Source organism: Platichthys flesus, chromosome 4, assembly GCF_949316205.1.
Source record: "Platichthys flesus chromosome 4, fPlaFle2.1, whole genome shotgun sequence".
NCBI classification, from domain to species: domain Eukaryota; kingdom Metazoa; phylum Chordata; class Actinopteri; order Pleuronectiformes; family Pleuronectidae; genus Platichthys; species Platichthys flesus.
This window is the reverse complement of record NC_084948.1, coordinates 10,853,681-10,869,984: the sequence shown is the minus strand read 5'-3', so window position 1 is coordinate 10,869,984 and position 16,304 is coordinate 10,853,681. Positions and strand designations below refer to the sequence as shown.

Genomic DNA, 16,304 nt, shown 5'->3' with positions numbered 1-16,304 from the left:
CCATAGCAACCAATTGTTTGTTGTTTCCTAAACCCAACAGAGGGGGTGGGGAGAGGTGGTAGACATCTTGAACTTGTCTGCCAGTCTGAATGAAACAGCAGAGACAAAGTCCCTTTAAAAAGCCTTTACATGCGTTTGTGCTTGTGTGAGTAGGCGGTTGCCCGCCCTGCTTGTAATTACAAAGTGTGAGACTGAGTGAAGCCAGCTCAGTTGGATAGACTGAGACGACATGCCCTCTATCCCTATGTACCAGGTCATGTAGTACTGGTACCTCCTATAGAGACTTGGCAGCGCTGCATTCATTCACAAGACCCGGTTTAACCCTTTATAGTGAAGAGAGCTGAGGTCTCTGCTGCAAGGCAAGTGAGAGAGATCTACTCAAGTTAGTCATGTGAAGACACACTTGACTCATTTGACTACAACAGTTGGCACATTGACATTTTTAATACTTATTATTGTTATTTGGTTCTTGTTATTTGTTAGATTTGATCCTCACCATGGATTTAAAATCTTTAGATAATATCTTATGAAGATCCTGATTGGTCCCTGCATGATTCTATGCATTGCACTGCTGGTTCATGATTGGCCGATTTCGGATTGAAGGAGTCAGCAGCATTTCCTTTAATAAGTTCTCACTGAGTTTAAATGCCTGGACTTGGTTGTTACAAAATGTTATAAAACATATTTCCAAAATCTCAGTAACATTTGTAGTGGTGCAAAATGCTTGAAAGACAAACTACCTTACTCCATATTTTTTCTGGACATAAATGTAAATTGTTTGAGATAAGAATCTAATAAGACCTGTTGAGACGACCAACAGTATGAGAATGAACAAAGAGGGTTAACTCTATAGATATTTTACAGGCAGTAGACATTATAACAAATAGTTAACAAGAAGCATATGTTCAGAAAAAAATATTAAGATGATGTGTAATATGCACATCGCTGTGCTGCACACATTTTCATGAGATATGTAGGTTTTTAAAATTTAAAATCATGAAATATTCAACCTGTTCTGCCACTAAGTAATCTTTGAATATCAGTACTAAACAAATACAACAACATAATAATTTAACATAACTACAATGACAGTCAGAGAGCGCAAAACTCCACCACATCTGCCAAGAGTCCCTTAATTACATTACATTACATTACATGTCGTTTAGCTGATGCTTTTGTCCAAAGCGACTTACATTTTTAGTACACTCATCATTCATGAGGGGCCATTTAGGGGTTCAGTATCTTGCCAAGGACACTTAGGTATGCAGATGAGAAAGAGAGGGATTCGAACCAGCAACCTTCTTGTTGCAGAACCCCCGCTCTATCCCCAAGGCCACACTCTCCCCATATAAATCCACGTTAGAATATATATGAATTTACTAGATTCAGAATTTGATTTGGGTCTGTACCGAAACGCACACACTCGTAGATATCAAGATCTACGACTTGATATCAGAGAAATAGATGAAAATATGTGCTGAAGAAAAGGTATCCGCATCTGGATTCATATTAGACCCAACATTTTGAAATGTACTTCTCACATGTTCGCACTCAATTCTCACTTGTTAAACACAAAGTTGATCCTAACACATACAAGTTAGCTCTCAGTATTTAGATGATATGTCATACTGGTGGTTGGACTTAGTTTGGAGCCAACTCCCAGTAAACATTGAGGAAAGGCTCTTAACGTTATACCCAGCACAGTCTGCATTATGTTGGGTGAGTCCAAACCTTTGAAAATGTTCTCACAGGTGTGTCTCTCCCTCCACTCCTGGACAACAGATTAATCCTGAAAATGTTGCACCTTTCTCCAAATGAATGTGACACAGGCAATTTTTTACCAATTCATCTTTACTGCACATATAAGCCGTCTCTTACGCCTCACACCGTTTGTTCTCATCGTCTTTAGCCACCACAACCTTTGGACTAGTACAACAATGGCCACACTAAGGATAATATTTGCTTTAGATTTGTGCAAACAGCCCACAGACTACAAGGTCAGAGATACATTTGTATGGAGTAAATAAGGCTCACAGGCACAAGCAGCCTGAGAACAAGGCAAGATTCCTCAGCAGCCTGTTATGTTATTGTATTTTTCGAGTGCAGAAACTCAGGCGTGGAGCTCCAGGGCCTGTAATTAGTCACAGTTGACTCACTGTCATGACAGATTTTTCTTGCCCTGGAGCGTCTGGGTTTAAAGCGCTTCACACACAGCCTGCTTACCAGAAAACAAAGTTTTGAGTTCTAAGAGAAGTTTGTTCACTGAAGAGACTCTTATTGTGAAATCAACAGGAGTACACAGCTCAGAGGCAGCAGCAGGCTACAGCGACTCTCTTCCCCACATACACTGATGTATTTGCCTGATGTTAGATTTTGAATGGGTTGTAGCATGTTGGTGTCTTTTTAAAGGCATAAACCTGTGAAAATAACCTGTCTTGATGCAGATCTCTTATATTTCTATAAGGTGAAGTTAGTAAGCTCAACATTTCACTGTTTTAAAATCACACAAATCTATTTTTGATATTTATATGCTGCAACGTTCGCAGACACAGCTGCTGAATACTAGTATACTATATTTGCAAAAATGTAATCAAACCAGATGATATTTAAAGTGCAAACTCATATATTTATATATTTATTTAGATGCTTAGCTCAAAAACTACCACATGTTAAAACACCCTTATGGGACATGAAGATATGTTATTACATTTTTTTCCTTGTGTTAAAAAAATGTGGTCAATCTGGAGATGTAACAAACTTCTAGAGGAAGTCCCCTTTAATATGCCTGTGCCCTTCTGAAACAGATTTTGAATCTGTGAAACGAAAGTCCACAAATTGTATTCTATTCAAAGTAGGGAAATATCTATATATTTTTCTTCTAATTTTACATTCCATATATTTATTTCTTACAACTGCAAATGTCAGGTGACTATTTTGGTCCAATCATTTTTGAAGAATCACACCTGCATTCACAGTTTTTCTGACTGGCTCCCGATGAATAATAACCCTGAGAGTGCAGAACCCACAGACACATTCAGGTCAGCAGTGTGGGAACATTTTTAGTTTTTGGTTTGGTCAGTTTTTAACCCTCCTCTCATTGGTCCCCCAGTTTCATGGTGGCGCTGAACTAAATTCATGCGACATTGTGACTGGATCTCACACAAGTGTACACAATATATTATTATCCTGTGTCTCCCTCAATTTGTCATGCTTTTTCACAGGAGACTTTTGACGAGAAACAGGTGGCAGGCCAAACATTTCAAGTAATTGTTGGGAAAGAGGATGTGGATGATGTGGGCACTATCATTTAAAAAGGTCACCCCTCCTAATATCAGTAGGGGTGTTTAACGACAGGGAAAACTCCCTTAAGCCTCTTTTACTTCCGCTCAACATGTTTTCCTTTGGAGCATTGGGGCTAAGTCCACTCTAATGACCCGTCTGCAGGGAAGACCCTTTTCCTGAGTCCATCTGATCCAAGCTGTCTGGCCTGGCACTCCTCTCTCCCCTCGGCCACCCGACTGACACGCTGTCTTGCCAAACACAGTTGGCATATGAAGAGAGTCGCAGCATGTTTCATCGGTGGCAGACACTCGCCCCCGCTCGTCTGTCCACGAAGGATGACCTCATCTTTCCAGTGACGTTAGATAAGAGGACTCCATTGTTTTAATGAGCGCTAACTTTTTTGGAAGGGACTGGATCAGTGGGTGCTGTTACTTTAAAGGGGGCACAATGAGAGTTTCAGATGACTTCAAATGACATGGAAAGTGTTGCACGTAACCACAGCTGCAGGATATTTTGATGGCTAAAAAGCCTCGAAGCTTGTCTTTCAGAAAATCACGAAGAAGCTAGAATACTTGCTTTGTTAATCACCGTCTCGGAGGATGAAGAACTCCTGATTGATTTCCACTGAAATTAGCCAACTCAACCTTTAGTGAGATGACAGGGAGCTGGATTCAAGGAATGTTTTTTTCAGGGAACTCCACATGACATATCATGGTTGGAGCTCCAGCTCTAATTATATATCCTAGGGCAAACATTCGATTCGGTGAGAATTTAAGAGGAAGTCGTGTAGTCGTTATACCACTAACCACCTGAGCCAGTCTGCTATGGCCCCTCCACCTTCTGTTCTGTCACAAATGTTGTCACGCAGAAAAATCGCTCCTGCATTGTTGGCATCTTTTCCGCTGTTCGTGAAGATTAACGGACCAAATATACCTTCGCACTTGTCAACCACACATGTTTACCAGCATCTTGTAGAAACAAATATATCCAGCTCCTCCGGGACACCAGACCTTCCCACCTAGGCAGCCAAATATATCCTGCACCTACACTGATACACTGCTGCAAGAACCCACTGACCAGAGGGTGTAACTTTAGTCATGCTGAAGTGGTGACTTGGGAGATTTGTATTTGAAGGAAGCAAATAAATGTTTCTACTACTCGATCAACCCAACCATCTGCATGTTTAAATCGTCGGTTGGGTGTCAGGAGGCAGATTACTGTGATTTTAAATGTTTTGGTTGAAAACTTAACAGAAAGAGAGAGAAGAGCTCGGACAGATAAGACAGTTGAGTCGACTCTGTGGCTCTTTATCTGGGACAGCAGCAATAAATCTGTTTCTGTGCCCATCCAAAGGAAAGCTGCACTAATCCAGTCTTGAGACTGCACCATCAAATAAGCCACGTGTGTATTTTCTCCACCGAAGACAAGTGGCAGATCAGGACACATCATGTCACTTGATGCACTCTTGCCTCTATACTTACTATATCGATGCTATTTACATAGTCATCAGTATTAATGATGATTTATCAGATGTGTCTTTTTTTTCTTTTTTTTTTTAGAACTACAAAATATCTTGGTATCTAGGTGCTGCCTGCTGTTTAAAGCCCTCTCCACTAGAGGGGGTCATTTAACTGTTCAGGACTACAGTGAAGTCCGCTCTTATATTAATTTTATTCTTCACGGACCAGCATCCAATTCATTTAAATTGTTCATTAAGTTCATGGTAAAATGTTTAATAATAATTAATAACTTAATAAGATCAATTCAATGAATGGTCCATGAATAAATACATTGAGATTAAACAATCCAACAATGACTAATTTAAATAATCCAATAAATAAATAATAAATCCAATCATTCCTTTGTCTTGGTTTAAAGTCAGCGGAATAACCGGTTCTACTGTTGCTGTCTCAGCCGATAGATGAAGACATTGTGAAGAAGTTGCCATGGAATTTTTTTAATAAAAATGCAGTTAATTCCTTTATTGTAAGAAGAGGTAGGATTAAAACATTTTATAGTAATATCACAGGTTTGCAGATTTATTGAATTAATTCACTATTTATTTGTGTTAATCTATATATTCTGTCTGATTGTATCATTGCTAGTATTTATTTCATAATTTCTTCTTTATTCATTCATTCATTAATTTCAGGTTGAATATTCTCCGGCTACATTGGAATATAGAGTTCAGAGAATGTTAACACTGAAGTGTGTATTTCGGGTATTAACTGCAAAACCAAACAAATATACAAGCCATTTTACTGTTTTTATATTAAACTTAATATGTATTTAGAATAACTTAATTTAAAAAAATCAATTCTGTTAGATGAATCATTTGGTCTGTAAAATGTCAGAGTATACTGAAAATGATAATCACAAAATAAGAGGAAACCAGGCTGTGGCTTCAGATGTCCTGTTCAAGCAACAGTTCACGTTAGTTTACACGGACAACCTCGAAAACCTAAAACGCATTATAAGACAATTACATATTTGGTGGTGTTTGATTGAAATTGAAAAATTTCTCCAGTTTCAAATTAAATTTGAGTTTTTTAAATTTAATTTAAATTTTTGTATCCTCCCAGTCATTAACATGGTTGACCCACATAAACTGATAAACTGTCGGCAGGTCTGTGTTCTTTGTATATACACAGGATGTTCTGCATTATTTAACAGTCAAGAGAGAAATAATTACACAAACTCAGATCGTGGGTAGATATGCCTCATCATTTTGAAACAGTTTAATAGTCCTTCAAAGTAGGGCTGTCCGTCACTGTAACAGATTGAGATCATTATGAACAACAGAATTCTTGAACATATTATTGTGACAACTTGACAGTCTTAGAAAACAAGTCAAATTCAGCATTACCTTTATTAATCTATCTACTAATTCCAGATATATATGTCTGTCTACATGAGGAGCAAAGATCTCCAATTAAACTTATCAACTTCACACTTGGCATGTGTATTGTTAGAGGCACAGGGAAGGGCTGTATTGAAATGGGTACAATTTAGACATGTGTCAATATTGATAAAACGTCAATGAATGGCACATTGCAGTGGGGGCGGGGCCCTAACAGGAAGTTTGTGGGCCGAGTTAAAAGACCATTTTGATAATTTGCTTATTTTTACTTTCACATTATCAAACATATCAAACACTGCAACAGACATTGTCAGACATTGTCTGTTGCAGCGAGTGCTGGTCTTTATTATGGCAACAACAATCATAGAATCTCTTCCTGTTTAGCAATAGTCTTCAAAGTAAAAGCACATGTTCATGTTGTTGCTGTAATGCTTTATATCAAGTGAAATATATAATATCTGAAATATAATTTAAACTTACATGTTAGCCACACATGAACAGTAACATTCACTATAAAATTGGTGCAAAAAGTGCTGTTGATCACGGGTTTCAGATTCAGAAGGAAAGCTGCATAACATGTTTAGAATGGGATCTGCACTAGTTATTCAAATACTACAACATACTAACACGTACTTATACTTTGTGGGTACAAGCTTTTATTTGAGTGTTTAGCTCACACCATTATTTCATTTTTAAAACCTCAGTTATAGGCAACACCTCTACTTTAAGCCTGTTATCCCTGTTATTTACACCGCAGAGTTCTGTATTTATATCATTTGAAACTGAAGACAATCCAAATTTACACTACATTAAATTGACGACCTATTTCCAGAAGCGAGCAGACACTGCAGACTGTATAAAGTTATTCTTGGTGTATAAAGTTAGACACTTTTCTTTTCTTAGAATCATCCTGTAAGCCTGACTTCAGGAAGTCCTTACAAATGTCAATCTCTAACTCCGCCCCCCCCTGTTCACACAGACTCCACACCATCTCTCACAAGACTATGGTAGGGGTTGGGCTGAGGTAGGGGGGGGTTGGTAGGTTGCTTGCCATTCGTCCCAAAGTAGTGCAGCCGGTTCTAAATTCACTATACAGTACAGCAGGAGCTGCATGGAAGCACAGCTCTGAAGACTGAGTCATCTTCCAGTCCCACTACCGAACTGCAGAGTGTGGATCCTGTGTGTGGATTTGTGTATGTATGTGTGTGTGTGTGAGAGAGAGAGAGAGAGAGAAAGAGAGTTTGTGTGTGTGTGTGTCATGGACCGGTATCATGTGCTGGGGAGCAGGACTATACCGGCTAGACGAGGTCAGAGAAGGAATCAAGATGGGTTGTATATGCTCACTCTGGCTAAAGAGAAGCCAGTCTTCCTCAACAGTGTGGCAGAACTCATGAAGGTAAATGATGCCGCTGCTGATATTAACAAATATTTAAAATACACAGTGGATTTCCCTGTGCTGGGATCTTTGGATTTGATCTGATTAACGAGTGTACTGCTCAGGGCCTGTTGGCTACATGTGATTATGTGTGGTTACAAGCTTTCCATTGATTCAGTCATTACCCGTTCAGCTCAAAGGGAGCTTTCAGGGCCGTGGGACTATATGAGTTGAGCCTATGCTATGTTACATATATTCCCATTATGGCTGAGGAAATTAAACAACCTTAAGTCTGTGGAAATCTCAGATCTACAGGGGTTCCTGAGCTTTTCAACCCCAAATTAACTGCAAATTTAAATAATAAGAGATTTGGTAGCAGCATACAAAGATTATTGATTTGAGCTAGTTTGCTAACAGATCCCCTCTGTGCACTCAGGCTGTCTCTTTTTATTCCAATATTCATTCAAAAGTTGGGTGGAAAGTTCTAATTCAACCTGTAATCACCCGTTTAAATTCAAAATTTGCGGCCTAGAAGCGCATTTGAGGCTCTGAAGCAGTTTGTCACCTGGTCCAGCAGAGGGCGATCACTGTCGACAAGAGGCCACATTTCGTGGCCTCTTGACCTTTCAGTAAAATAATACCGTAATGTTTTGGTGTTTTGTTACGAAAATGGAGGTTGTAGCAATCGTCACACCAGCACCACTCGAAGCAGTGTGTGGAAGTGTTTTGGATTCTACACTGTTAAAGTAGATGTTAAAGTAATGATCAAAGGTGCGGCTGTTTGTCGTCTTTGTATCAAGCAACTGCCTTATTACAAATCTGTGGGCTCACCCGTCAGCAGCAGCTGAGGAGGCACCACAGACGAGTGGCGCAGCGTCAAGTGTTCAACCTCTTCGTGCAGGCGCGTTGTGCACGTGTCGCAGTGGGTCATGTGGCGCTGTAAGCTAACATGCTGCAACTGATGTTATCGCTAATCTGTCATTATAATCAGGAAACACGGGACTCAGGGAATCACATGGGGACTGATAGATCCTTTTTATTTCCATTGTTTTATTTTGAACTTAACTACTATTTTATCCTGTGGAACAATTATTGATAAAATATACTAGATCTAATTCCTCAATGTCTTGTGTTTTTGCCTGGAAGAAGAAAAACAACAGGAAATATTCTAAAACTGTATTTTATTCTTCTGAAGCTGAAAGAAATCCTTTTAACCCAGAAGAAATTTGTCAGACACTTGAGAAATGTCGATATATTAGGGAGTTAAAAATTCAGATACACCGTTGAGCCATTTTGCCACGCCCATTGAGAATTCCTCCAGAATAAGTTTAATTCACCACTTTCTAATTTTCTGCAAATTTTGGTAAAAATGTTTGTATGTTAAAGCCCTCAAAAAGCCAATTATTTTGCCTGAAAAAATTAAATAATAATCCTTACAATTTCAATTGGGCCTCACTTTCTGTCACTGCCTGTCAGTGCTCGGGCCCTAACAACATATATATAAAACTCAAACAAAGACTAGTAGTCATAGTATATATGTTATTATAAATGCACATATCTGCTTCATTCATTCTGTAGAATGAACTAAGGTTATTGTAGAGAGTGGTTAAGTCATGGAACTGACTTTACTGATTCAGTCGTTGTACATGGAGCAGAGGAGTGATAAATATGAGGGGATACAATGATGACAGATTGGAAAATAGAGAAACATGTATCTTTGGGTGAGAGAAAGTGAGAATGTTGTTTCCATCCAACTTTAAATTTTCTGTTTCAGGAACATGCGAACTGTACCAAAATCTAACTGAGGTTCCATAAGCTCAGGGAAACATGAGAGAGCAGTGTAGTGCACTTTGTAATTACCAAGGAACATCACTGGATGCCATATTGATGTTTTACAATCCTCTGAGAACATTCACAAAATGTTTTCAGCTCATTTATCATCTGTCATATTCATATGACATTTTTTATGCTTGTTAAGTCTGAAATATCTGGGAAGTGGTAAAAAGATTCCTATCTCAGTTTTCCAGAGCCCAAACAGACTTGTGACTCTGAACAGTGTATTTTGGCCAAACAATACTCAAAACCTTGCAACGGTTTTGCATATTCACTTGCTGCGTGGCTCTGTGGATGGCAATGTTGATCTGTTGATTTTTTTTTTATAGCAAATATAGATATTTTTCGCGCTAATCAAGATACACTTCATGGTAATTTGCCATGAACGCCTTAAATAGACAGCGGGCTATGGAGCTGCAGGCGGCTGTGTGCATCCTCCAGTTTGACAGCTGGTGACCGTTTGCTGCTGTTTACTTTTGCTGCTATACTCACTATAAATCTCCTCTGGCTAAACAGTCTCACATGGATATTCAGCACAAGGGGCCACTAGTGTCTCAACCCCGTGCTGTTAACTTAGAGCTTTCGGGGGATCTTGGCATTTAATATCACAGTTGTTTGTTCACAGCAGAATATTAAACAAAATAATGATCTTTCAACTGAATGCGCACCTCAAAAACATGATCTTAACTCTGGCCCATAACATTTACCAAATCATAAGCCTGTTGATTATCCCCAGCAATGTTTTAAAATTGTAAAAAATAAGACTCCTGTCTCGCCTCTAATCACTGTATCCAGTCTGGAATAGTTTGACATGATGACTGGAAAGAGATGCCCCCAGGGCTCTGCATTTTAAATGGCAGCCACCCCCACAAGGAGCAGCAACTCCATAATTTCATCTGGAGATCAGTGCCAGCGACAGCCAACATGGGGGACCACCAGCTTGTTATCCACAGAGGTTTACAGCTGCAGGAGAACCTCCTTGTCTCATTCTCCCTGACTGGCTTTGATGCGTATGTGTTCAACAAGGCTAGAGAAAAAAAAATGAAGCTGGAAATGAAATACAAATATATTTCTTGTTTGGATCACGATGAAGCCTCTGGGGATCAGTGTGATCATGAATGAGGTTTGTTTCTGTTTTTGGAGACACTGAGTGTGAGTCTCCCCCTTCGTTTACTCTTGAAATACTACGCACGTAAGATTTACACCTGTGACATAGGTGCACGCTTCAAGGAAAAAAAGGAATAACTGCTCTGATCAAAGGTTTACCAACGGGGAGCGGCCCTGGGGTGCTCGAGGAGGAGGAGGGGGAGTGAGAAGCAACAAAGAGGCTCTCAGGGGAGAGAGGGAGACACAGGGACGAGAGGCTGCTGGTAGGAAGGAAATAAGCAAAGAGTCAAGAGAGCGTTGTGAGTAAATGAGGGAAAACTGACAGAGGCAGATGCTGGATGTCACAATATAAAACAGTCTACACTCCATAGCAGAGTAAATGAACTGGGTTCATTCCTAATTGCTGCACTTTAAGTGTAGGAAATGTTTGGTGTACAACAAACAGCATTGTTGCATCAATTAAAATAGGAAAAAGCAGTTGACTTAATAATACTCTGCATTGAGATTAAATGAGCCGCCTTGTTATATTGGAGATTTTTTACTACAGCGTACTTGGTCTGATGAGATGGGCATGGTGCCTGATATAAGCAAACCAATATACACAAACAACATTGTTGTGTAAGTGACAACACCATCTTCTCTTGTGTTACAGTTATTTTGTGTTTCAGTCTGTCCCAGATGAAAAACTCCAATGATTAAATAAATAAAACAAGCAAATCAATTCTGGGTTTTGGTCCTTTTACTCGCAAAATCGCTCATCTTTTAGATTGCTTAAAAAATTATAACTTAGAACTTTACAATACAATATTCTCACTTTTATTTTAACTATTCATTGTCACCATAGCACCAGTTTAAAAGGGTTGCTGAAGATTGGATTTTCACCTGAAGTGCATTTTAACAGTTTAGTTCTTTTAAGCCACTTTTCTTAGATGCAGCAGCAGCCTCAACCCAGAAATCTCTTCATTAGTTATAATGAGAGCCACCCACTAGGTGAGACACAGGGGGCTGTGGAATGTGTGAACTGTGGGAATCAGGCATTCCTCAACAGCCCCATGGTTGTTTGGTTCATAAAAAGTCACGTGACTGGGATTTAAACTGACTGCACAGCACATCTAACAAATACTTTGTTATTTTTAATAATGTCTGTGGGTCTTAATTGGTAATTAAAGAAAAGAATAACATTTCACATTCTCATTTTAGAGCATTTGTTAGATGTCAATTGTTTACTTCTTCTGCTGCACTATATCTTGGAAGTAATCTGGCAGATGGTGCTATTTACAGTTGGAGCGCAGTCAGTAGTGATGAATCAGTGAGGGAAAGTTTACGCATGCCTTCATAGAGGGATAGTGAAGTGAGTGAACTATATGACTGCGCTGCGTTTCACGGGCTGTTTGGGGAAACATGTCTGGACTGAGCTGTGTGTTTGTGTGTATCACATCCTTGGTGGTTTCACACTTGGGACTCTGCTGTTTTTTCAGTATGCCCTGATGACACAGCAGGGTTTACAGAAGCAGCTTGGACTGCACACACAAATATCAGCTGGTGTGGCTCGGTGTAATATAGTGAGCTTGTCATACATTCCTCTAAGGAGCTAGTATGCAGCTTAGGGTTAAGTACAGGCTACAGTGTTATCGTTGCTTTTCACCTGATCTAACCATGATGTAATGTAAAGTGTGTGATGTGTGGGTTTAATGTGGGATTTGTGTGCAAGAGGAGAGCTGTAGACACAGGTGATGTCGTGCAGTCTCCTTTCATCACGTCACTTGACCTGTTTATTATTGCAACAGATTTCATATACACAGGTTTTCTTTTAGACATAGATCTGATCAGCTTGAGGTTTCAACTTCAATGTGTATATACATTTTTTTGTTGTTTGTTTGTTGCCTTGATATTATTGACAATATATTGGTATATATGTATTATTATTACCATCTTTTTCCTTTTTTCCTAGTTATCAGTCAGTTATTTTGAGTTTGCATTTTGTAAGAATAATCTGGTACTGGGAGTATCACGTGAACACTATCTCAAGTCGGAACAACATCACAAAGCTGGTGAAAATCTTGGTACATGAGTTGCCCAATTGCCGCCATCATCACTTATAAACTGATTCATTTCATTTTATAATCAGCTCTGAATAAAAGCTTAAAATGTGAACTTGAGAAATATTATCTAGTCACATGAATACTGCACGTCCATACAATTAACACTAAACATTATAATTTAATACCTTTACTAAATATAAATAGTACCACTGTACTAAGTTAATTGTGGAGCGATAATTAATGTTGTGATTTAGTGCTTAACAAATAAAACTGAACTTAATTAAATAGCGGAACCTAATTAACTGGTATCTGTGAGCAGCATGCACAGTCCTAAGTAATACACTGTGTTTCAAACAGAATATTTTTTACAAATAATTATACGCGCTAGCTGACTTTTTTTTCACCAGTGTTGTACATTTGATGTTCAGCATAAGTGAAGACAGCAGGTTTTTCTTTTGCAGACCTTTTATATGTTGACCTTGAAGACAGTTTAAATCTCTATAATGTGGTCAGATGACTAACATTTGCCGTCGAGTCACTGTCAACTCCAAACCTCCCAGAGAATGGGTGGGTTTGTTGTTACGCTGGTGTCAGGAATCGTGGGCGGTACTTAGCTTTCAAAGGCCAGTATTGGTTCATCTGCCTTTTGGCCACGCTGGCTCAGTCTGGATGAGAGCTTCATCTCAAGATTCAAGCTGTTACTTCTCACTGTGTCCATCATGAGAGTGAGTATAACACAGATTTTCTCAATTTCTCTATTCTCTTTTTCCTCCAGGATCACATTCAATTTGATTTGCTTTGACAAGGCTAATTTAAGAAAAAGAAAGAAATGGCTAGTTGCAATCTTTTGGGACATCTTTCTCATCAGTTTACCCTGGCAGAATTAATTAGGCTTAAACTGCATAGGCATATTGAACCATCGTGCATTCCATTGTTTCCAACCCGGACATGGGAGCTTGCATTCTGGCCAAAAGTTTTGGATTAACCCACTGACCTGCTGTACAAACTTGTTCTCTCGCAGGCTGCTATGAAAGCCCTGAGGAACATGCTAATGATATCTGCAGAGACTCCTAGAGACTTAAACCTTTAAGATTTTGTATTACTATAACCTGTATTAACAACATAGGATCATCAAACATTCATCTGACAGTTAAAAAAAACAACCAAATCAGGAAACCGAAAATATTGGATTCATGCAAATCTGTCAGCATGCAGTTGTCAGGCGTCAAATGTGATGCTGCGTCAAGTTGATTTATGATGAGACCAAACACTCTGAATGGTTTAGAGTGTCTGGCATACACAATGATGGTGCTGGCTCTCAGAGACAGGCATCAGAACGCTAAATGGTCTAATCTATGTGTATGCTCAAGCAGATGTTGAGTGGGAGGACTCGAGAGTAGTCATTGACTTGCCAGAGACTGTTTGAAGTTTGACTCTTTCTAGTGAATACTGCTCTGCAGCCTAAAGGGGGTATTTTACTCCCACCCACTCAGTTAAAATCTGACTGGTCCCAGATTACAGGTTAAAACCAGTCTTCCTCATGCAGATGCTAGCTCAGTGGGAAGTTATGCTGAAAAGACGATGCACCTGGCTTGTCAAGCGTTCCAACACAACAAGAAACCCAATTTTTGTATATAGTATGTTAAAGTCTGAGTTGACAGTTGTATGAGACAGTTGTATTATTTAGAAAAATTTGACCGTTTTATATCTGAAAAATTACAAAAATTCCCAATCCTAACGTATAACAAACATAGTCGACTAAACGTGTGTCTACTAAGGATGCAACGATTCTGAAAATCATTACACCCCTATATTGTACTTTTTTTTTCTCATTTATCTGCGTCTTTCTCATCTGCTATTTGCTCAGAAGGCTGAAATCAGTAGAAAAGCTAGTAAGTGTACCTTGAATCAAGATATTTATCACTTGAAGACATTAACATCTAAGATTATTCACTATTAAACTTGAATACTGATACTTTCAAAAATATTTCTGTCAGCCCTTGAAATCTACATATAGTAGTCAGATCACGGAGCAGCGGAGTCAGTTATTTATGAGGTCGATGTGTGATGCAGTTCTGCGGTGCTCGGCAGACGCTCTGTCAGCAGCTGACGTTTTAGGGTTAAGAGGTGACTCTGTCGGCCTGGACTGCCGGGGCCCCCATAGGTGGGCTGACCCCTCCGTAGTGACAGCTGGACAACCAAGTCGGTGAGTCTGAGTCGCAGGCAGCACCCAAGAGAGAGCATTGTGTGAAACGCTGTGTTGTTTCAGGCGTGAGAAGAGTCTTGATGGACTTCATGCTCTTACTGAAACTGAGGCTGGTTGGAAAATCTTCCTAGAGTCAGATCATCAGTTTGGGTTAACTGTTGATGTGAGACTGGTTAACTGTAGTTAACCAGTAACTGTAGTAAACCAGTCAACGGGATAGTTGACTTGTTGGTAGCACCTGCAGTTCATTTAAATGTTGTACTTCAATTGAATGTGATTGTTCTTTAATATAATCATAGATACATCAGTCGTGCCTCATACATATGCTATCAATGTTTGCCTTCAAGGTTAGGTGACTGACCTGCACTTCAGTCATTTAATTTCATGGTCAGAGTTTTCTGATAAAATTAAAGGATAGTTGTAATTATAATATATTCAAGTGCAAAAAAGTAAGTGTTAGTAGTATTAACAGTGGCAGGAAAAAGTATGTGAAACCTTTGAAATTAAGTACTGCATTAATTCTGTTAATTGGTTATATAATGTCATCTGATCTTCAGTTAAGTCATAAGCATAGACATACACAAATATGCTCATGTTCATATTCTGAGGATATGTAGTGTGATCGGCTCTGGTCTGGACTCTGACCAGGCCACTCGTGGATTTACCTGATGTTATTGATCATTGTGTTGCTGCATCATCAACCTCCTACACAGTTTTAGTGTTTTGGGGTAACTCAGATTAAGATCAGTCCATGTTTTAAACGTATGCAGAAATGCTGGTATTTTCCTAGAGCTCACTTAGCTTTTCTTGCCCACAGGAAAACATTCATATATTCTCTACCAGGGCTGGTTCTGATTTATAGAATGAAGCTAATGCTGACAAAACAGCAGATTTTATGTTCAAACATGGGCACAGGTTTAAGAGTGTGTAAGAGTTAATGTTGCTATACTTTAAATAGCCAAAGGAAAGAGATGTGAGAATGAGAGATTATTTGTTCTCCTTGTTTTTAAACTTGTAACCATTTGCTTGTGTTTGTTTTTTTTGCCACAGGAGAGACAGAGACTAGAGACCATCCTGAACCTCTGTGCAGAGTACAACAAAGGAGAGGGCACCGGTCTGGACCCTCTCGGCCTGGGTAGGACGGGTTTCCCTGGGGGGCTGGCTGATGGCTCTGGGCAGAGAACATCCGTGGAGAATGTCCACGGAGGGACACCTTCCTCAGCTGCACTACGCCTGGCACAGAGAATGAGGGAGAGCGACGAGGAGAATCTGAAGGAGGAGTGTAGTAGTACAGAGAGCACTCATCAGGAGGTGAGGGCATCTCCTGCTGCCAGCACAGCATCAGCACTGCACAATGGAGACAGACAGGTCAGGGGGGAAGCATGTTTTCCACTGAAGACGCTCTCTCTGCATGTCGCTGTGGAAACCAGCATGTGCCAGTGATTTCCTCGACTCTTTCTGTATCAGTCGCTCTTTAAAGTGAGGAACAGGGACTGCAGAGGATCCTGAGCTGGATCCTGCAGAAAGAAAAACTATTAAAATTATGATAATTGCATGCAGTTGTATGCTGCAGCTTCATGACAACAACTGCATTGTACA

At 39.5% G+C, this 16,304-nt stretch overlaps 1 protein-coding gene across 9 annotated transcripts in view; it reads left to right on the top strand.

The window, feature by feature from the left end:
- Positions 1–16,304, top strand: part of phldb1b (pleckstrin homology-like domain, family B, member 1b) — a 79,086-nt gene that overhangs the window by 36,261 nt on the left and 26,521 nt on the right. For 7 of the 9 annotated variants that reach the window (XM_062385310.1, XM_062385303.1, XM_062385309.1 and 4 more), the window contains one exon: positions 15,756–16,073. In XM_062385310.1, coding sequence (XP_062241294.1) covers positions 15,756–16,073 — 318 coding nt within the window. The remainder of the gene's footprint in view (positions 1–15,755; positions 16,074–16,304) is intronic. The other 2 variants (XM_062385307.1, XM_062385302.1) reach the window with 1 other exon arrangement.